At 46.6% G+C, this 24,707-nt stretch overlaps 1 protein-coding gene across 1 annotated transcript in view; it reads right to left on the reverse strand.

The window, feature by feature from the left end:
* Positions 1 to 19,643, reverse strand: part of CYP7B1 (cytochrome P450 family 7 subfamily B member 1) — a 36,989-nt gene extending 17,346 nt beyond the window's left edge. The window contains exons 1-2 of the mRNA XM_032969782.2: positions 19,487 to 19,643; positions 18,662 to 18,757 (exon numbers count right to left, since the gene is read on the reverse strand). Of these exons, the coding sequence (XP_032825673.2) occupies positions 18,662 to 18,738 (77 nt within the window). The 5' untranslated portion in view covers positions 18,739 to 18,757; positions 19,487 to 19,643. The remainder of the gene's footprint in view (positions 1 to 18,661; positions 18,758 to 19,486) is intronic.
* Between the last annotated feature and the right edge of the window lie 5,064 nt (positions 19,644 to 24,707).

A 24,707-nucleotide genomic window follows, 5' to 3' on the forward strand; every position in this document is an offset into this window, starting at 1 on the left:
TCCTACTGTTGTAGCTGTTACTACTCCTACTGTTATAGCTGTTACTACTCCTACTGTTGTAGCTGTTACTACTCCTACTGTTGTAGTTGTTACTACTCCTACTGTTGTAGCTGTTACTACTCCTACTGTTGTAGCTGTTTCTACTCCTACTGTTGTAGTTGTTACTACTCCTACTGTTGTAGCTGTTACTACTCCTACTGTTGTAGCTGTTACTACTCCTACTGTTGTAGCTGTTTCTACTCCTACTGTTGTAGCTGTTACTACTCCTACTGCTGTAGCTGTTACTACTCCTACTGTTGTAGCTGTTACTACTCCTACTGCTGTTACTACTACTGTTGTAGCTGTTACTACTCCTACTGTTATAGCTGTTACTACTCCTACTGTTGTAGCTGTTACTACTCCTGCTGTTGTAGCTGTTACTACTACTCTTGTAGCTGTTACTACTCCTACTGCTGTAGCTGTTACTACTCCTACTGTTGTAGCTGTTACTACTCCTGCTGTTGTAGCTGTTACTACTACTCTTGTAGCTTTTACTACTCCTACTGTTGTAGCTGTTACTACTCCTACTGTTGTAGCTGTTACTACTCCTACTGTTGTAGCTGTTACTACTCCTACTGCTGTAGCTGTTACTCCTACTGCTGTAGCTGTTACTACTCCTACTGTTGTAGCTGTTACTACTCCTACTGCTGTAGCTGTTACTACTCCTGTTGTAGCTGTTACTACTCCTACTGTTGTAGTTGTTACTACTCCTACTGCTGTAGCTGTTACTACTCCTACTGTTATAGCTGTTACTACTCCTACTGTTGTAGCTGTTACTACTCCTACTGTTATAGCTGTTACTACTCCTACTGTTGTAGCTGTTACTACTCCTACTGTTGTAGCTGTTACTACTCCTACTGTTGTAGTTGTTACTACTCCTACTGCTGTAGCTGTTACTACTCCTACTGTTATAGCTGTTACTACTCCTACTGTTGTAGCTGTTACTACTCCTACTGTTATAGCTGTTACTACTCCTACTGTTGTAGCTGTTACTACTCCTACTGTTGTAGCTGTTTCTACTCCTACTGTTGTAGCTGTTACTACTCCTACTGCTGTAGCTGTTACTACTCCTACTGTTGTAGCTGTTACTACTCCTACTGCTGTTACTACTCCTACTGTTGTAGTTGTTACTACTCCTACTGCTGTTTCTCCTCCTACTGTTGTAGTTGTTACTACTCCTACTTGTTATAGCTGTTACTACTCCTACTGTTGTAGTTGTTACTACTCCTGTTATAGCTGTTACTACTCCTACTGCTGTTACTACTCCTACTGTTGTAGTTGTTACTACTCCTACTGCTGTAGCTGTTACTACTCCTACTGTTGTAGTTGTTACTACTCCTACTTGTTATAGCTGTTACTACTCCTACTGTTGTAGCTGTTACTACTCCTACTGCTGTTACTACTCCTACTGTTGTAGCTGTTACTACTCCTACTGTTGTAGCTGTTACTACTCCTACTGTTGTAGTTGTTACTACTCCTACTGTTGTAGCTGTTACTACTACTGCTGTTACTACTCCTACTGTTATAGCTGTTACTACTCCTACTGTTGTAGCTGTTACTACTCCTACTGCTGTAGCTGTTACTACTCCTACTGTTATAGCTGTTACTACTCCTACTGTTGTAGCTGTTACTACTCCTACTGCTGTAGCTGTTACTACTCCTACTGCTGTAGCTGTTACTAGTCCTACTGCTGTAGCTATTACTACTACTGTTGTAGCTGTTACTACTCCTGCTACTGTAGCTGTTACTACTCCTACTGCTATAGCTGTTACTACTCCTACTGTTATAGCTGTTACTACTCCTACTGTTGTAGCTGTTACTACTCCTACTGTTATAGCTGTTACTACTCCTACTGTTGTAGCTGTTACTACTCCTACTGTTATAGCTGTTACTACTCCTACTGTTGTAGCTGTTACTACTCCTACTGTTGTAGTTGTTACTACTCCTACTGTTGTAGCTGTTACTACTCCTACTGTTGTAGCTGTTTCTACTCCTACTGTTGTAGTTGTTACTACTCCTACTGTTGTAGCTGTTACTACTCCTACTGTTGTAGCTGTTACTACTCCTACTGTTGTAGCTGTTTCTACTCCTACTGTTGTAGCTGTTACTACTCCTACTGCTGTAGCTGTTACTACTCCTACTGTTGTAGCTGTTACTACTCCTACTGCTGTTACTACTACTGTTGTAGCTGTTACTACTCCTACTGTTATAGCTGTTACTACTCCTACTGTTGTAGCTATTACTACTCCTACTGTTATAGCTGTTACTACTCCTACTGTTGTAGCTGTTACTACTCCTACTGTTGTAGCTGTTTCTACTCCTACTGTTGTAGCTGTTACTACTCCTACTGCTGTAGCTGTTACTACTCCTGTTGTAGCTGTTACTACTCCTACTGTTGTAGTTGTTACTACTCCTACTGCTGTAGCTGTTACTACTCCTACTGTTGTAGCTGTTACTACTCCTGCTGTTGTAGCTGTTACTACTCCTACTGTTGTAGTTGTTACTACTCCTACTGTTGTAGTTGTTACTACTCCTACTGTTGTAGCTGTAACTACTCCTACTGCTATAGCTGTTACTACTCCTGCTGTTGTAGCTGTTACTACTCCTACTGTTGTAGCTGTTACTACTCCTACTTGTTATAGCTGTTACTACTCCTACTGTTGTAGCTGTTACTACTCCTGCTGTTGTAGCTGTTACTACTACTCTTGTAGCTGTTACTACTCCTACTGCTGTAGCTGTTACTACTCCTACTGTTGTAGCTGTTACTACTCCTGCTGTTGTAGCTGTTACTACTACTCTTGTAGCTGTTACTACTCCTACTGTTGTAGCTGTTACTACTCCTACTGTTGTAGCTGTTACTACCCCTACTGCTGTAGCTGTTACTCCTACTGCTGTAGCTGTTACTACTCCTACTGTTGTAGCTGTTACTACTCCTACTGTTGTAGTTGTTACTACTCCTACTGCTGTAGCTGTTACTACTCCTACTGTTGTAGCTGTTACTACTCCTACTGTTGTAGCTGTTACTACTCCAACTGTTGTAGCTGTTACTACTCCTACTGTTATAGCTGTTACTACTCCTACTGTTATAGCTGTTACTACTACTATTGTAGCTGTTACTACTCCTACTGTTGTAGCTGTTACTACTACTGCTGTTACTACTCCTACTGTTATAGCTGTTACTACTCCTACTGTTGTAGCTGTTACTACTCCTACTGCTGTAGCTGTTACTACTCCTACTGTTATAGCTGTTACTACTCCTACTGTTGTAGCTGTTACTACTCCTACTGCTGTAGCTGTTACTACTCCTACTGCTGTAGCTGTTACTAGTCCTACTGCTGTAGCTATTACTACTACTGTTGTAGCTGTTACTACTCCTGCTACTGTAGCTGTTACTACTCCTACTGCTATAGCTGTTACTACTCCTACTGTTATAGCTGTTACTACTCCTACTGTTGTAGCTGTTACTACTCCTACTGTTATAGCTGTTACTACTCCTACTGTTGTAGCTGTTACTACTCCTACTGTTATAGCTGTTACTACTCCTACTGTTGTAGCTGTTACTACTCCTACTGTTGTAGTTGTTACTACTCCTACTGTTGTAGCTGTTACTACTCCTACTGTTGTAGCTGTTTCTACTCCTACTGTTGTAGTTGTTACTACTCCTACTGTTGTAGCTGTTACTACTCCTACTGTTGTAGCTGTTACTACTCCTACTGTTGTAGCTGTTTCTACTCCTACTGTTGTAGCTGTTACTACTCCTACTGCTGTAGCTGTTACTACTCCTACTGTTGTAGCTGTTACTACTCCTACTGCTGTTACTACTACTGTTGTAGCTGTTACTACTCCTACTGTTATAGCTGTTACTACTCCTACTGTTGTAGCTGTTACTACTCCTGCTGTTGTAGCTGTTACTACTACTCTTGTAGCTGTTACTACTCCTACTGCTGTAGCTGTTACTACTCCTACTGTTGTAGCTGTTACTACTCCTGCTGTTGTAGCTGTTACTACTACTCTTGTAGCTTTTACTACTCCTACTGTTGTAGCTGTTACTACTCCTACTGTTGTAGCTGTTACTACTCCTACTGTTGTAGCTGTTACTACTCCTACTGCTGTAGCTGTTACTCCTACTGCTGTAGCTGTTACTACTCCTACTGTTGTAGCTGTTACTACTCCTACTGCTGTAGCTGTTACTACTCCTGTTGTAGCTGTTACTACTCCTACTGTTGTAGTTGTTACTACTCCTACTGCTGTAGCTGTTACTACTCCTACTGTTATAGCTGTTACTACTCCTACTGTTGTAGCTGTTACTACTCCTACTGTTATAGCTGTTACTACTCCTACTGTTGTAGCTGTTACTACTCCTACTGTTGTAGCTGTTACTACTCCTACTGTTGTAGTTGTTACTACTCCTACTGCTGTAGCTGTTACTACTCCTACTGTTATAGCTGTTACTACTCCTACTGTTGTAGCTGTTACTACTCCTACTGTTATAGCTGTTACTACTCCTACTGTTGTAGCTGTTACTACTCCTACTGTTGTAGCTGTTTCTACTCCTACTGTTGTAGCTGTTACTACTCCTACTGCTGTAGCTGTTACTACTCCTACTGTTGTAGCTGTTACTACTCCTACTGCTGTTACTACTCCTACTGTTGTAGTTGTTACTACTCCTACTGCTGTTTCTCCTCCTACTGTTGTAGTTGTTACTACTCCTACTTGTTATAGCTGTTACTACTCCTACTGTTGTAGTTGTTACTACTCCTGTTATAGCTGTTACTACTCCTACTGCTGTTACTACTCCTACTGTTGTAGTTGTTACTACTCCTACTGCTGTAGCTGTTACTACTCCTACTGTTGTAGTTGTTACTACTCCTACTTGTTATAGCTGTTACTACTCCTACTGTTGTAGCTGTTACTACTCCTACTGCTGTTACTACTCCTACTGTTGTAGCTGTTACTACTCCTACTGTTGTAGCTGTTACTACTCCTACTGTTGTAGTTGTTACTACTCCTACTGTTGTAGCTGTTACTACTACTGCTGTTACTACTCCTACTGTTATAGCTGTTACTACTCCTACTGTTGTAGCTGTTACTACTCCTACTGCTGTAGCTGTTACTACTCCTACTGTTATAGCTGTTACTACTCCTACTGTTGTAGCTGTTACTACTCCTACTGCTGTAGCTGTTACTACTCCTACTGCTGTAGCTGTTACTAGTCCTACTGCTGTAGCTATTACTACTACTGTTGTAGCTGTTACTACTCCTGCTACTGTAGCTGTTACTACTCCTACTGCTATAGCTGTTACTACTCCTACTGTTATAGCTGTTACTACTCCTACTGTTGTAGCTGTTACTACTCCTACTGTTATAGCTGTTACTACTCCTACTGTTGTAGCTGTTACTACTCCTACTGTTATAGCTGTTACTACTCCTACTGTTGTAGCTGTTACTACTCCTACTGTTGTAGTTGTTACTACTCCTACTGTTGTAGCTGTTACTACTCCTACTGTTGTAGCTGTTTCTACTCCTACTGTTGTAGTTGTTACTACTCCTACTGTTGTAGCTGTTACTACTCCTACTGTTGTAGCTGTTACTACTCCTACTGTTGTAGCTGTTTCTACTCCTACTGTTGTAGCTGTTACTACTCCTACTGCTGTAGCTGTTACTACTCCTACTGTTGTAGCTGTTACTACTCCTACTGCTGTTACTACTACTGTTGTAGCTGTTACTACTCCTACTGTTATAGCTGTTACTACTCCTACTGTTGTAGCTATTACTACTCCTACTGTTATAGCTGTTACTACTCCTACTGTTGTAGCTGTTACTACTCCTACTGTTGTAGCTGTTTCTACTCCTACTGTTGTAGCTGTTACTACTCCTACTGCTGTAGCTGTTACTACTCCTGTTGTAGCTGTTACTACTCCTACTGTTGTAGTTGTTACTACTCCTACTGCTGTAGCTGTTACTACTCCTACTGTTATAGCTGTTACTACTCCTACTGTTGTAGCTGTTACTACTCCTACTGTTATAGCTGTTACTACTCCTACTGTTGTAGCTGTTACTACTCCTACTGTTGTAGCTGTTTCTACTCCTACTGTTGTAGCTGTTACTACTCCTACTGCTGTAGCTGTTACTACTCCTACTGTTGTAGCTGTTACTACTCCTACTGCTGTTACTACTCCTACTGTTGTAGTTGTTACTACTCCTACTGCTGTTTCTCCTCCTACTGTTGTAGTTGTTACTACTCCTACTTGTTATAGCTGTTACTACTCCTACTGTTGTAGTTGTTACTACTCCTGTTATAGCTGTTACTACTCCTACTGCTGTTACTACTCCTACTGTTGTAGTTGTTACTACTCCTACTGCTGTAGCTGTTACTACTCCTACTGTTGTAGTTGTTACTACTCCTACTTGTTATAGCTGTTACTACTCCTACTGTTGTAGTTGTTACTACTCCTACTGCTGTTACTACTCCTACTGTTGTAGTTGTTACTACTCCTGTTGTAGCTGTTACTACTCCTATTGTTGTAGTTGTTACTACTCCTGTTGTAGCTGTTACTACTCCTACTGTTGTAGTTGTTACTACTCCTACTGCGGTCAGGACTGAGTGGACCCGAGGCGCCACTCCCCAGAGGGGTCGTGGCGGGCGCTGGGCAAGGAAGGACCACAAAGGGGATAGAGGAGCGGTGGGAGGGGACCCCGCAAGTATTTGTTGGTGGGTGGGGGAGAGCGGATTTATCAGGAGGTCTTGAGACACGGGCTGGGTGCTCCGGCAAGGCAAAGTTGTAGGCAACAATAGTTGTGAAAATTAAGAGTGGGTTGAACGGAGCTGTCGAGTTGGCTCGCAAGGCGGCGACGGGTCGCTCCGACTCCCCGACCTGCCAAGTGGCTGGCGTCTTTCGCCCTCGTGTGAGTAGATAAATAAATAAATACCTAAATGTTCGCGACTTGGGAGTCTGCGTATTTGGTATCCTCCCACGCTCTGGCAAACTCCCCTGACCTCCATCTGCAGAGGAGACTCACCCCCAGCCCGCATTCATTCACTCCCAGCCCCCCAGCCCCCCAACCCGTTACCCCCCCCCAGCCCCCCAGCCCGCATTCACCCCCCCAGCCCGCATTCTCCCCCCCGTTACCTTCCCAGTCCCCCCCCCCCCCAGCATTCCCCTGCCCGTTACTTCACCCAGCCCCCCCCCCCAGCCCCCCCTGCCCGTTACACCCCCCAGCCCCCCCCCCCGAGCCCCCCCCCCCGTTCTCGGACCCGAGCCACCTCGCTCCATTGCCCCCCGACACCGCCCGCTCGCTCTGCCACGTGGAGCGGCGTCTTTGGGGTTACGGATTCTTCAAATCTCTTGTTAGGACTCACTACACTACTGTAGGACTCACTACACTACTGTAGGACTCACTACACTACTGTAGGACTCACTACACTACTGTAGGACTCACTACACTACTGTAGGACTCACTACACTACTGTAGGACTCACTACACTACTGTAGGTCTCACTACACTACTGTAGGACTCACTACACTACTGTAGGACTCACTACACTACTGTAGGACTCACTACACTACTGTAGGACTCACTACACTACTGTAGGACTCACTACACTACTGTAGGACTCACTACACTACTGTAGGACTCACTACACTACTGTAGGACTCACTACACCTACTGTAGGACTCACTACACTACTGTAGGACTCACTACACCTACTGTAGGACTCACTACACTACTGTAGGACTCACTACACTACTGTAGGACTCACTACACTACTGTAGGACTCACTACACTACTGTAGGACTCACTACACTACTGTAGGACTCACTACACTACTGTAGGACTCACTACACCTACTGTAGGACTCACTACACTACTGTAGGACTCACTACACCTACTGTAGGACTCACTACACTACTGTAGGACTCACTACACTACTGTAGGTCTCACTACACTACTGTAGGACTCACTACACTACTGTAGGACTCACTACCCCTACTGTAGGACTCACTACACCTACTGTAGGACTCACTACACCTACTGTAGGACTCACTACACTACTGTAGGACTCACTACACTACTGTAGGTCTCACTACACTACTGTAGGACTCACTACACCTACTGTAGGACTCACTACACCTACTGTAGGACTCACTACACTACTGTAGGACTCACTACACTACTGTAGGACTCACTACACCTACTGTAGAACTCACTACACTACTGTAGGACTCACTACTGTAGGACTCACTACACTACTGTAGGACTCACTACACTACTGTAGGACTCACTACACCTACTGTAGGACTCACTACACTACTGTAGGACTCACTACACCTACTGTAGGACTCACTACACTACTGTAGGACTCACTACACTACTGTAGGTCTCACTACACTACTGTAGGACTCACTACACTACTGTAGGACTCACTACCCCTACTGTAGGACTCACTACACCTACTGTAGGACTCACTACACCTACTGTAGGACTCACTACACTACTGTAGGACTCACTACACTACTGTAGGTCTCACTACACTACTGTAGGACTCACTACACCTACTGTAGGACTCACTACACCTACTGTAGGACTCACTACACTACTGTAGGACTCACTACACTACTGTAGGACTCACTACACCTACTGTAGAACTCACTACACTACTGTAGGACTCACTACTGTAGGACTCACTACACTACTGTAGGACTCACTACACTACTGTAGGACTCACTACACCTACTGTAGGACTCACTACACTACTGTAGGACTCACTACACTACTGTAGGACTCACTACACTACTGTAGGACTCACTACACTACTGTAGGACTCACTACACTACTGTAGGACTCACTACACTACTGTAGGACTCACTACACTACTGTAGGACTCACTACACTACTGTAGGTCTCACTACTGTAGGACTCACTACACTACTGTAGGACTCACTACACTACTGTAGGACTCACTACACTACTGTAGGACTCACTACACCTACTGTAGGACTCACTACACCTACTGTATGACTCACTACACTACTGTAGGACTCACTACACCTACTGTAGGACTCACTACACCTACTGTAGGACTCACTACACTACTGTAGGACTCACTACACCTACTGTAGAACTCACTACACTACTGTAGGACTCACTACACTACTGTAGGACTCACTACACCTACTGTAGGACTCACTACACTACTGTAGAACTCACTACACCTACTGTAGGACTCACTACACTACTGTAGGTCTCACTACTGTAGGACTCACTACACTACTGTAGGACTCACTACACCTACTGTAGGACTCACTACACTACTGTAGGACTCACTACACCTACTGTAGGACTCACTACACTACTGTAGGACTCACTACACTACTGTAGGACTCACTACACTACTGTAGGACTCACTACACTACTGTAGGACTCACTACACTACTGTAGGACTCACTACACTACTGTAGGACTCACTACACCTACTGTAGGACTCACTACACTACTGTAGGACTCACTACACCTACTGTAGGACTCACTACACTACTGTAGGACTCACTACACTACTGTAGGTCTCACTACACTACTGTAGGACTCACTACACTACTGTAGGACTCACTACCCCTACTGTAGGACTCACTACACCTACTGTAGGACTCACTACACCTACTGTAGGACTCACTACACTACTGTAGGACTCACTACACTACTGTAGGTCTCACTACACTACTGTAGGACTCACTACACCTACTGTAGGACTCACTACACCTACTGTAGGACTCACTACACTACTGTAGGACTCACTACACTACTGTAGGACTCACTACACCTACTGTAGAACTCACTACACTACTGTAGGACTCACTACTGTAGGACTCACTACACTACTGTAGGACTCACTACACTACTGTAGGACTCACTACACCTACTGTAGGACTCACTACACTACTGTAGGACTCACTACACCTACTGTAGGACTCACTACACTACTGTAGGACTCACTACACTACTGTAGGTCTCACTACACTACTGTAGGACTCACTACACTACTGTAGGACTCACTACCCCTACTGTAGGACTCACTACACCTACTGTAGGACTCACTACACCTACTGTAGGACTCACTACACTACTGTAGGACTCACTACACTACTGTAGGTCTCACTACACTACTGTAGGACTCACTACACCTACTGTAGGACTCACTACACCTACTGTAGGACTCACTACACTACTGTAGGACTCACTACACTACTGTAGGACTCACTACACCTACTGTAGAACTCACTACACTACTGTAGGACTCACTACTGTAGGACTCACTACACTACTGTAGGACTCACTACACTACTGTAGGACTCACTACACCTACTGTAGGACTCACTACACTACTGTAGGACTCACTACACTACTGTAGGACTCACTACACTACTGTAGGACTCACTACACTACTGTAGGACTCACTACACTACTGTAGGACTCACTACACTACTGTAGGACTCACTACACTACTGTAGGACTCACTACACTACTGTAGGTCTCACTACTGTAGGACTCACTACACTACTGTAGGACTCACTACACTACTGTAGGACTCACTACACTACTGTAGGACTCACTACACCTACTGTAGGACTCACTACACCTACTGTATGACTCACTACACTACTGTAGGACTCACTACACCTACTGTAGGACTCACTACACCTACTGTAGGACTCACTACACTACTGTAGGACTCACTACACCTACTGTAGAACTCACTACACTACTGTAGGACTCACTACACTACTGTAGGACTCACTACACCTACTGTAGGACTCACTACACTACTGTAGAACTCACTACACCTACTGTAGGACTCACTACACTACTGTGGGACTCACTACACTACTGTAGGACTCACTACACCTACTGTAGGACTCGCTACACTACTGTAGGACTCACTACACTACTGTAGGACTCACTACACTACTGTAGGACTCACTACACTACTGTAGGACTCACTACACCTACTGTAGGACTCACTACACTACTGTAGGACTCACTACACCTACTGTAGGACTCACTACACCTACTGTAGGACTCACTACACTACTGTAGAACTCACTACACCTACTGTAGGACTCACTACACTACTGTAGGTCTCACTACTGTAGGACTCACTACACTACTGTAGGACTCACTACACTACTGTAGGACTCACTACACCTACTGTAGGACTCACTACACTACTGTAGGACTCACTACACTACTGTAGGACTCGCTACACTACTGTAGGACTCACTACACTACTGTAGGTCTCACTACACTACTGTAGGACTCACTACACTACTGTAGGACTCACTACACTACTGTAGGACTCACTACTGTAGGACTCACTACTGTAGGACTCACTACACTACTGTAGGACTCACTACACCTACTGTAGGACTCACTACACTACTGTAGGGCTCACTACACTACTGTAGGACTCACTACACTACTGTAGGACTCACTACACTACTGTAGGACTCACTACACCTACTGTAGGACTCACTACACTACTGTAGAACTCACTACACCTACTGTAGGACTCACTACACTACTGTAGGACTCACTACACTACTGTAGGACTCACTACACTACTGTAGGACTCACTACACTACTGTAGGTCTCACTACACTACTGTAGGACTCACTACACTACTGTAGGACTCACTACACTACTGTAGGACTCACTACACTACTGTAGGACTCACTACTGTAGGACTCACTACTGTAGGACTCACTACACTACTGTAGGACTCACTACACCTACTGTAGGACTCACTACACTACTGTAGGACTCACTACACTACTGTAGAACTCACTACACCTACTGTAGGACTCACTACACTACTGTAGGACTCACTACACTACTGTAGGACTCACTACACTACTGTAGGACTCACTACACTACTGTAGGACTCACTACACTACTGTAGGACTCACTACACTACTGTAGGACTCACTACACCTACTGTAGGACTCACTACACTACTGTAGGACTCACTACACCTACTGTAGGACTCACTACACTACTGTAGGACTCACTACACCTACTGTAGGACTCACTACACTACTGTAGGACTCACTACACTACTGTAGGACTCACTACACTACTGTAGGACTCACTACACTACTGTAGGTCTCACTACACCTACTGTAGGACTCACTACACCTACTGTAGGACTCACTACACTACTGTAGGACTCACTACACTACTGTAGGACTCACTACACTACTGTAGGACTCACTACACTACTGTAGGACTCACTACACTACTGTAGGACTCACTACACCTACTGTAGAACTCACTACACTACTGTAGGACTCACTACACTACTGTAGGACTCACTACACTACTGTAGGACTCACTACACCTACTGTAGGACTCACTACACTACTGTAGGACTCACTACACTACTGTAGGACTCACTACACTACTGTAGGACTCACTACACTACTGTAGGACTCACTACACTACTGTAGGACTCACTACACCTACTGTAGGACTCACTACACTACTGTAGGACTCACTACACCTACTGTAGGACTCACTACACTACTGTAGGACTCACTACACTACTGTAGGACTCACTACACTACTGTAGGACTCACTACACCTACTGTAGGACTCACTACACTACTGTAGGACTCACTACACCTACTGTAGGACTCACTACACCTACTGTAGGACTCACTACACTACTGTAGGACTCACTACACTACTGTAGGACTCACTACACCTACTGTAGGACTCACTACACCTACTGTAGGACTCACTACACTACTGTAGGACTCACTACACCTACTGTAGGACTCACTACACCTACTGTAGGACTCACTACCCCTACTGTAGGACTCACTACACTACACCTACTGTAGGACTCACTACACTACACCTACTGTTGGAATTACTGCTGATAACCACTACTGCTGATAATTATACGACTGCTACTTCTGCTGACAAGACGAATAATGCTGATAATGCTACTGCTGCTGCTGCTACAGACCCACTACTGCTGCTAATACTGCTGCTACCACTGCTAATGCTGTTAATACTACTACTACTACGCCTACCACTGATAAGACTGCTGTTAATACCACTGAAAATACGACTACGGATAATGCTATTACCACGGATAATACTATTACCACTGATAATACTATTACTACTGTAGCGGAGTAACACGTGCGGGGGTTTGCAAACAGTGTGCACGCACGTGTGAGCAGCGGACAGTGAGGTCACGTGAGGGCGAGCAGGTGCAGAGAGGGAGACGGCGAGAGAGAGGGGGCGGGGCGACCAATTGAGATGCATCGCGGTGATTGGCTGGCTCCAAATGCAAACACGGTTCGGGGCCTCGCAGGCGTGAGATGGAGGCGATACGCGTGGCGGAGACGCCGCGTGAGCCACGGCTCAACGAGGGCCACCTGAGGTCTCTTAACGAGCGAGGGGGGGGGGTTATAAGGTGACGTGCGGAGAAACGCGGTTCGAGTTGGTTGAGAGCGAAGGCAAGAAGATAAGTCCGGGACCCCGCTCGGAACACCTCTCCCGCGGTGTTGGCTGATCCCCCGCTGGAGGCACGGGCGAGGTTGGAGGAGTGAGGGTAGACAGGCTAGCAGTAGAGAGGCTAGCGGAATCCTAAGTGTGAGTGTGGTAAGGCTAGCAGTAGCGAAGCTAGCGGAGTGTATAGTAAGAGGCTAGCGGAGAGAGAGCGAGCGGAGCGTAGCAGTCGAGCAGTACACGAGGAAGAGTTGCGACGGAGTCACGTGCTGTTGAACGTGAGGAGTTCCGTACGAATGAAGTTACACAGGAGAAAAATAAAAAGTTGCCCGTGCGAGATAACGCCACTGACACTACCACCGGCAATACTACAACCGCCGCTGGGCATGTCGCTTTGAGTCTGCCACCACCGCTGCCGCTTCTCGTATCGCTGCTGCCAATGCTGCCAATGCTGCTGCTGTGGTGGTGGTGCAGCAGGGTCCGTGATTCCCGGCTGCAGGGCAGCAGGGAACCTCCACGCGGCGCGGTGTTCAAGGTGCACTCCAGCCCTGCACTATTTGTACTTTTCTCACGAGCCGAAGCAAAAGAGCGGCAAGAAAGCTGCGTCAACAGATTACACGTGGGATACCCCAGCCCCCCACCTCCTAGCCCCCCCCCAGCCCCCCACCGGGGGGATGAGCGCCAGTGCCGTGCAGATTGCGCAGTGGACACAGCGTGTGCGGTGCAGGGGGGACTGGGGCAAGGGGCACAGAGAATCTCCCCCCCCCCCTCTCCCACGTAGCGGGGCCCCGAATGCAAACGCGAGTGGGTGAAGTGTGTAACGTCTCAGACATGGAGGGATAAGTTCAGCCCTTGCAAGGGCTTGCTCACGTCTTCCAGTCCACGAGTCCTTTAGATCCGCAACCTCCGTTCGCGCGGTTGGCTACGTACGGTGCAAAGTTAAACATCAATACATCCCCTCTGGTGTTTTTTGTTTGTTTGGCCTACTCTTCCACGCTCATCAGACGTCTTAGAAGAAGTGGAAGTACTCATACTTTACCCCACCGCCCCCAACCTGCTGATTGGCATCTGCTGTCCACAGCTGGGTCGGGCAGAGTCGGGTAACGGGGTCGAGGTGGAGGGATTAAGAACCTTGCCCCCATTGTTTCAACTGCCACGCCAGGAGATCGCCTCGAACTGGCGCTCTCTATATTGCAAGTCCCGGTGCACGATCTGTTTGCACCGCGCGAGCAACTAAGAGGGCAAATCATTGACGACATCAGGCGCGTAGCATCGTGCCGCTCCGCACTTTAGCCCAGGAGCCTACTGCAAACAGACCCCGCTACCTATTCACCCGGCCTACCCTCTTCGAATTCCAAACGGGGATCACCAACATTCGTCACGCGATGCGGCGACGAATGAGCCGTGGCTCCTCGCTGTCTTTACAAGCGAGCGGAGAAGAGAAAGCCCCCTGCTGTGGTGACCGCGTGTCTGTCGCGCCAAATGCAGCAGCAGCAGGGGGAATGATCCACTGTTAACAACACGTCACGTGGAGATATGCAACGCCCTTGATTTAGTCCAGAGCGGAGAAAAAGACACGCGCGCTCCGCTGAGCAGCTTCCAACCGCGGGTCCCGTTGGATTTATTACGGCATGTCGCTGGCTGGCTGACACGTAAGGTCATCTGTTGGTCATTCTTAAACAAAGCACCGTGAGCGTGCCAAGGTAATCCAGGGCATGCTCTGCCAATATTGCGATTGCAGGCACACGCATTGCACCCCACGTCCTGTCGCTCTGCAGCAATTCTCGCCAATTTTCTAAGCCTGCAGTCAATTAGTGCATTTATCGAGACTGTCGACAATCCGAGTCCATTGACCGAATGTTGTTTTAAGATGTGAGCAGACGATGGGCACAATGGCATCATCCATCTTTCATTGTAGCCACTCCACGATCCTGCGACGTAATATTCCACCAAGCGCCTGTACAAGAGTTGTTTTACCTCTGTATATAACGGTGATGGGTGCTCGACAGATGGGTACGTTTCATTCGGAGCACCGGGGCCCATGCCAACCGCGCTGTGCCACCGTTCCCTCCCAGGGTTCACGATGGAGGGTTGATGTGATTTCTCCCCCATGCTAAAGCTCCACCACGATGCAGAATAGGGACTCTCCCACTCCCCCCCTTTGAGTTACAGATTCACAAAGAACCCACTTAACAGATTAAGATCATCTCTCCCTGGTGTCACAGCTGGAACACAGGGGCAGACACTTGAAAAGTGCTGGATGGTGGGAAAATTCGGTTGGCAATCCAATGGGGTCGTCTTGCGACAGAGGGTAACTGTTGCAATGTTTGACATCTGTCTTAAATGCATGACGTTCAAGGCGTTAACTTTAAACGTATTTTAACAGCTACAGGGATCTTGTCATTGGAACGAAGCCAACAGTTGCTTTCCCTGCACGTGGTTTTGCTAGAGTGAAGCGAGATGTATCACTTAGATATATACGTCATGCGTACCCCCCCACCCCCCCTTCCCATGATATAGACACCTCATCCAAAGTTAAGTTACTCGAGGTGCACTGGCTGAAGGTGTTGTGGTGACAGCACATTGTTAATGGCTTTTCCATTGGCTTATATAAAATATCAAGCTATATAAAATAGTTTTATGAAAAAAATAGAAATAAGTATATATTTAAAGACATCCCTGTGAAAGTTGTCTCCCGGGCTATGTCTCGAGGCAAGTTTAATCTGTTCTGCAGACAGTTCCCCGTTATGGATCTAACTCTACATTTTGGTATTTTCATATTATATACTTTAAAATATATATACAGGCGATCTCCGCTTTTACGACATAATGCGTTCCTGGAAACCCCGTGGTAAATCGAATCATGTTTTCCCATTTTCAGTAGAATGATAAACGTCGCTTGCCTATGTGTTTTTCCTTTTTATCAGGCACATTTAAGAGGGTCCATGAGGTACAATTTCACAAACTCACTCAGATTAACAAAAAGCTCCACGCCAAATAACGTCGTAAAGCAGACCGACTCTGTTCAAATGTGTTCAGAGTCATATCTCTGATAGTATATCATGCATTGTCTTTAAAACGGATCGGTCCACACCAGAGACAGCTTTCTTTAGAGCCTAGTCTCTGGTGTGGACCAATCAGTTTCAAAGACAATGCATCACACACTGTCAGAGAATGCGTTTTGTTTGCATGTTCCCCACAAGTTTATGTGGTTAATGCAGACATGATTCATTGCAAAAGGTTTCTGTTTGGTGTTTTAACAGCTTAACACAACTGTCTTATTGCCAGAAAGGGTAAAACTTATTCTTAGATGTTGACACTGGCAAGAGAGGTCCCATGAAGTTGTCAATCGAGTTTCTGGGACTTTCTGCATCGTCAATCGATCCGTGCACTAGGCCCGAATCGTGCCTTTTGCTCGCTTTGCTCTGCCACTATTCTACATCCGACTCTACCAGCTATGATTTCTGCACCCTACATCCGCTGCACAGTTTAGAATTACACCCTCTGAGATGGATACCCCTCAAAAGTGTATTCCTGGGGATGCACACCTCATTGTGCGTAGACCCACCAAAGTGCTTCAGAAATGCGGATGAGTTCCACAGCACTCCACGACTACAACAGAAGACTGCCGGCAACACAACAGCGGTCACGAAGGGAGCAGCAGACGCGAGGGAAGTGCGCAAGAAATCACGGTGATCTACAGAGGTCTCATGAAGCTATTGAAAGAAGCCTGGAAACTCTGCAAACTATCAGCAGCCCAGAATTTATAAGGCCCAAATCACACTCTACCTGTGTTTAGCTTAGTGTTAAACTTGAGATTTTTCGTCTGTTGGCTACGTGTGCTTATTGCACCACTGCCAATGCAGTTGTCATCCCATAATTTGGATCAAAGTCTACGGGCTCCCCGAGGGAGAAAGAGGCACGCATCCTCTCAAGCGGCTACGTTCACCATAAAGCGGCGATTATTCGATCCGCTAATGCGACAAACCTTGTCCATCGAGCACGTTTGTGCAACTGGGTGCCGTTTTGCAACTGCGAGAAGCCCGATGCCAACGCCCTCCCCACGCGCCTGTCGCCCTCTCGTCATTGTATCGTCGAGCCTTTGCGAGCCACCGATATCCTTGCAATGGCTCAGAAGACCTAGGAAGCCGGCCACTTGCACCTCCGGTTTGGCACCGTTGGCTACCGCACGGCGGCGAAAGAAGTTTGCCCGGACAGAGTCGCTGTCTTCCAATGCCCTCCACCGTTCAAGTGCGGTCCGTGAAGAGGAAAGCCGTGCTTCCCCACGGCGTGACGTCTGGCCCAAGACATAGCGCCCCCCGATTTGGCACGGATTGGCTACGTACGGCGCGAAAGAAGTTCAACACGCCTATGCACACACACTTGCTTGCAGCAACTGCCCAGAACACACGCACACACACGCTTGCTTGTGTCTATGTTGAACTTCTTTTCCGCGCCATACGTAGCCAAACCGCGCCAAATCGGAGGCGCTATGTCTTGTGGCCCAGACGTCAACGCCTTCGGGACTCGGCCAGACGGGAAGCATCGCTCTCCTCTTCACAGACCGCACTTGAACGGCGACTGTGTCCGGACAAACTTCCGCGATTCCATTCATGGGAAGCACCGCGACTTTTTTTGTTTTGGTATCCTGCTGCGGTGCGAGCCGCACCAGGAATTCGAGATCTGCTGTGGCGCTCTTTATAGCCAACGCCGTCTCCATCCCTCGATCGCTCTGTCCCAGGAATGCCATTGTGGATGTCCTCTGAGGTTCTAGGCAGTGCCTTCATTGTCTGTTGCACGAGCGCGCTCCACAATCTGTTCTGAGGCCACGTCAGGATGCCGCTAGAGGCTCTGAGATCAGAACTCCTTTGCATGCTCTCCCCCTGTTCTGCCTGGGCTACTACCAGCTTCCCTTATTCCCTACCATAGATGAAAACAAGCAAACACACACACACAATGTAAATTAACACAAATATCCCAAATGCAGGACCCTCCTTAAAGAGTCTTCGGATTTTCCTTGGTGATTTAATCATTACGTCTATTATTAGCGTTATTAAAGTATCATCACCATTCAGAAGCACCCACCACCTTTCCGTCTTCTCACCTGCGCCGCACCCCCAGCAGGTAGTGAAGAACGGCAAAGATGAGTAGAAGGCAGAGGCAGGTCACCGCCAGAGACATTGCAGGGCCACGGGTGCACCTGCACGGAATAAACGACAACAGCAGCCGCAATTCGCCACCAAGTACGATGGGATCACCACGGCGAGGTGCGTGTACGTTGAAGCCGTCACGGAACGGACGTCGCGGGTTGAGCGAGCGAGATGACTGGCAGATACGCAACACCTGGCTTCCCTCCCCCACTCCTCACTCCACTGGAGGCAACGCCACAGTTGGCACGTTTAGCACGGGATGGAAACGCTCACGGATAGAGACGCCCACTCGAGAGAAGCAACGCACACTCCTACACGTGTCTCATACTCCTACACGTGTCTCATACTCCTACACGTGTCTCATACTCCTACACGTGTCTCATACTCCTACACATGTCTCACACTCCTACACGTGTCTCACACTCCTACACGTGTCTCATACTCCTACACGTGTCTCATACTCCTACACGTGTCTCATACTCCTACACGTGTCTATCACCCTACACGTGTCTCACACTGCTACACGTGTCTCATACTCCTACACGTGTCTATCACCCTACACGTGTCTCATACTCCTACACGTGTCTATCACCCTACACGTGTCTATCACCCTACACGTGTCTATCACCCTACACGTGTCTCATACTCCTACACGTGTCTCACACCCTACACGTGTCTCATACTCCTACACGTGTCTCACACCCTACACGTGTCACACACCCTACACTTGTCTACCACCCTACACGTGTCTCACACCCTACACGTGTCACGTGTCTCACCACTCTCGAAAGTACGGCGCGGGTCTTGACTCTCTGCCCGTTGTCCTCTTCGCTGCTGTGGCGCGCGCAGAGGGAGCGAGCGCAGAGGGCGGCGTCCTCCGGGTGCCGTGTGACTCCACCTCCACCACCACCACCCACCAGCACCACCAACCACCACCCACCATCCACCAGCACCTCCTCCTCGCCGCCGCGAGCTGCGTGCAGATGTCGATGTTGCTGCTCCAGGGTCACTGGCACGCAACGCGCTAGGCGAGTGGCACTCTCGCCTAGCGCGTGTCGCTTGTGCGCAGCCCTGCACGCAATGACTTTCGTTGATGGTTACGCCGATAAGACGATTGTTAGCGACAGCGCAATACAGTGAGGGATGAACAAGTTTTTGATCCCCCTGCTGATGTACGTTTGCCCACTGACAAAGAAATGATCAGTCTATAATTTTAATGGTAGGTTTATTTGAACAGTGAGAGACAGAATAACAACAAAAAATCCAGAAAAAAGCATGTCAAAAATGTTATACATTGATTTGCATTTTAATTAGGGAAATAAATATTTGACCCCTCTGCAACATGACTTACGACTTGGTGGCAAAACCCTTGTTGGCAATCACAGAGGTCAGACGTTTCTTGTAGTTGGCCACCAGGTTTGCACACATCTCAGGAGGGATTGTGTCCCACTCCTCTTTGCAGATCTTCTCCAAGTCATTAAGGTTTCGAGGCTGACGTTTGGCAACTCGAACCTTTAGCTCCCTCCACAGATTTTCTATGGGATTAAGGTCTGGAGACTGGCTAGGCCACTCCAGGACCTTAATGTGCTTCTTCTTGAGCCACTCCTTTGTTGCCTTGGCTGTGTGTTTTGGGTCATTGTCATGCTGGAATACCCATCCACGACCCATTTTCAATGCCCTGGCTGAGGGAAGGAGTTTCTCACCCAAGATTTGACAGTACATGGCCCCGTCCATCGTCCCTTTGATGCGGTGAAGTTGTCCTGTCCCCTTAGCAGAAAAACACCCCCAGAGCATAATGTTTCCACCTCCATGTTTGACGGTGGGGATGGTGTTCTTGGGGTCATAGGCAGCATTCCTCCAAACACTGCTAGTTTAGTTTATGCCAAAGAGCTCCATTTTGGTCTCATCTGACCACATCACTTTCACCCAGTTGTCCTCTGAATCATTCAGATGTTCATTAGCAAACTTCAGACGGGCATGTATATGTGCTTTCTTGAGCAGGGGGACCTTGCAGGCGCTGCAGAATTTCAGTCCTTCACGGCGTAGTGTGTTACCAATTGTTTTCTTGGTAACTATGGTCCCAGCTGCCTTGAGATCATTGACAATATCCTCCCGTGGAGTTCTGGGCTAATTCCTCACCGTTCTCATGATCATTGCAACTCCACGAGGTGAGATCTTGCATGAAGCCCCAGGCCGAGGGAGATTGATAGTTCTTTTGTGTTTCTTCCATTTGCGAATAATCGCACCAACTGTTGTCACCTTCTCACCAAGCTGCTTGGCAATGGTCTTGTATCCCATTCCAGCCTTGTGTAGGTCTACAATCTTGTCCCTGACATCCTTGGAGAGCTCTTTGGTCTTGGCCATGTTGGAGAGTTTGAAATCTGATTGATTGATTGCTTCTGTGGACAGGTGTCTTTTATACAGGTCACAAGCTGAGATTAGGAGCACTCCCTTTAAGATTGTGCTCCTAATCTCAGCTCGTTACCTGTATAAAAGACACCTGGGAGCCAGAAATCTTTCTGATTGAGAGGGGGTCAAATACTTATTTCCCTCATTAAAATGCAAATCAATTTATAACATTTTTGACATGCGTTTTTCTGGATTTTTTTGTTGGTGTTCTGTCTCTCACTGTTCAAATAAACCTACCATTAAAATTATAGAATGATCATTTCTTTGTCAGTGGGCAAACGTACAAAATCAGCAGGGGATCAAATACTTTTTTCCCTCACTGTAGGTACGATACCGTACAGCAGTATTGCTTCACAATATACGATATACCTCGACTGTTGAATGCGAGTTGAATTTGTGCAGCCTCCAAATTCTAATGGGAAACACCCAATAGCATGCATGTAATGTGTGTATACCGAAGGGCAGAGGTGATGACCCACATCAGTCATCCCATGTGTCCGTTACTGCCGGTCTGTGCTGTCTCTTTGGGAAATTGCCTCGAATTGTTCGCGACACAATTCGTGCTTTTCCGCTCTTATCCTTTGACACACAGAGCGTAGCGTCTGGGTTACAGTACTGTGGAATGTGCCCGGCTGTGCAGGGTAGCACGTTGAACTTCTTTCACACCGCACGTAGCCAACCGTGCTAATCGGAGGTGCGATTACCACGGCTGGCAACGTACGGATACAAGGAACGCGTCTCGTGCCCGATTACTGTTCCTGAAGTCTCTCTCCGGCTTCGTCGTGTTCTGAGTTAGTCCCACTTTGTGAGTTGCGCTGTTAAATTCATCACCCCCCACGTCTATAGCCGGCTGAGTGGCTGCTGGCAAGAGAGTGGTGGTGATCCCCATTCCTAATTCTTGGGGCTGGTGTACATTGATGACCATCACATAAACTATATATATTTTATCTTACCAGGTAAGGCTCACCGAGCTATATAGCTCGTTTTCAGAAGCGACCAGGTCACAAATGATAGCTCAACGGAGTAGCTTATCACGTGGGAATCTATATCAGCCTAATACTGCAAACGCGTGTTTCTAAATGTGGAGGGAAACCCCGGAGGACCCGGAGAAAAATCTACGCGACCACGGGCAGAGAGAGAGAGACACGCAAACTCCAAATATACAGCAGCAGCAGGCGTCAGAGTCGGAATCGAACCCACGACCTCCTGCGTACCTGGCGAGGCAATTAACATCTCCTAGCCACCGTGGCGCCCATATAACACCGCCGTTGACTTCCTGAGAAGTGAGGGGTAATAAAGAAAATGTACAAGGTGACCTTGAGCAATTGATCTCAGAGCGCCATGCATTTCGAGAAGGAAAATAAGCGACAGGTAACCGTGCTTACGGTGGCTTTCAGACAGCATGCATTAATTTTTCGTCTCCCCCCTCCTCTTTTCCGAACATAGATGGACTCGTCCATCTAAACAAACTGTTAAATCTCTATCCGTGGTGCTAACGTTCAAAAATAAATAAATACAAACCGCCACTTTTTTCAAATGCTCTTGGCGTTGGTTTTCACACCTGATGATGACTGCTTGTGTTGCAGTCGAAACGTCGTGAGAATTTTATTGTTTTATATATATTTTATTATTTTATTGTTTCCCTTCAACGTGACTTTACCGAAAGAACCAAGAATAATGTAACCGTGCGTTTGAACTCGGAACCTTCTGATTGCAAGCCTTGCTCGGCGGCTGGATACAGTGTACGTGGTTATGTTTGCAATCATGGGTTGTGGTTATAATTAGGGTACCACTAATTGCATCCCATCTCCACGAACATTCTCTACCCTGAAAATCGCTCCACACTGTTCTATTTGCATTGTAATATAAACAAACAAAAAAATAAGTGGTGGTTATTAGCAGGGCCCAGAGAAACACCAGTGCCCCCAAAAGGACATCTACTCGAAACCTCTCACACACTCTTAAACATGTCTCACGCGTGTGTCTCACAGACAGACTGCACTCATGAATTACAATTGTGCTCTATAATAAAAGTGTTTTTTTAATTATTCTTATGGATATTAGTCGCGAAAGCCTACGTGTAATACAATTCTGCTGCTTTGTGCCAGATAATTTCCTGTTTTTTTTCTCATTTCCTATAAATTTTGTTTAATGGCAAAAATAGTCAAAGATCCCCTGTATAGCCTTCAACGGACTGTTGGGGCAAGTGCCACTCACAAGTAGCACATATTCTATCAGCATTGGTCTCCCTCGTGGCGATGTTAACACATCACACATCGGATACTCATTTGAGGCTCAGTCGACCAAGGAAAGACCCAGCCACAAACGGTTCAGATAATCGTCATCGATGTTGACCGTGAGAGGAAATTCAACTTGTGTTGCAACCGCTGCCCACTCTTGATACTTTACCTTTACTTTGTTGTACTGTATATATCGGTAAGGCCCACAGAGATATATATAGTTATTTTTCAGAAGCAACCTGGCCAAAAATGATAGCTCAACGAAGTGGCTTATCACGTGGAAATTCCTAGCAGCCAAATGCTCTAAACACGTGATGTTGATTGTAAATGTGGAGGGGGAAAGAGGGAGGACCCGGAGAAAAATCCACGCGACCACGGGGAGAGAGAGACACGCAAACTCCAAATATACAGCAGCAACAGCAGCAGGCATCAGAGGCGGGATCGAAGCCACGACCTCCTGAATACCAGGCGAGGTAGTCAACATCTCGCCAGGCTTCAAGCGGGTGAGAGAACAGACACACAGCAATCATTACAGAATTAAACAAAAAATGGTAATCCTCCTTAATCGGAGAAAGGATTCACATCTTGGAAAAAAAATCACAAACAAATCACCGTGGAATTTCCCCCCCAGCTACCAATTTGTAATATATCTATACGTGCAGTTTACACGATTAAGATTGTTTAGAAAATCTAAAGGATTGATTACAATGCATGCGTCGTACCGAACATCTATGATTCTAGCGACCAGGAAAAAATAACTTTACGCTTAAAAATAAATGTTTTTCAGCAACTAAATGCATTTTGGATGCAGCAGACGAGAAAGGTGAAATAGGCCCTGGCCTCTCTTGTGTGCCCTGCAGCAGGGTGACTGCCCAAAACGTCGCTCATTTACTTTCTCTTTTTAATGCAGTGTTATTGATGAGTGTTGAGTTTTTTTTGTTACATGTGATGAGTTCTGTAGATCACAGACATATATAATCAGGTAGAGTAGTTTGAATACATTGCATTAATCTAGAAAACATGTCACAGATTACAGCCAAACGGTAGCTATAATCAGGAACTGGCTTTGTAAACACTGCATAAATCGTACAACACCAACACCCATGGCCTATAAACGATAAACAATTCCACGTTGGGGAAAAAAAATGTGAATATCCTCAACGTATGTGACTAAAAGGCCGAGCAAATGATATGAAAATTGGTTATTTCTCCGACTTCTTAATGGAAACCCAGCAATTGCTTGCTGGTGGAGATATCGGTATATTCTTGAGTGTGTTAATTGGGTCCCAATCAGAATCAGAAAGGGTTTTATTCGCCATGAAAGTTCACACCGACACGGAATTTACTTTGG

The sequence above is a fragment of the Petromyzon marinus genome, chromosome 3 (genome assembly GCF_048934315.1).
Source record: "Petromyzon marinus isolate PM22_M1 ecotype Great Lakes invasive population chromosome 3, UKy_Petmar_22M1.pri1.0, whole genome shotgun sequence".
NCBI lineage: Eukaryota > Metazoa > Chordata > Hyperoartia > Petromyzontiformes > Petromyzontidae > Petromyzon > Petromyzon marinus.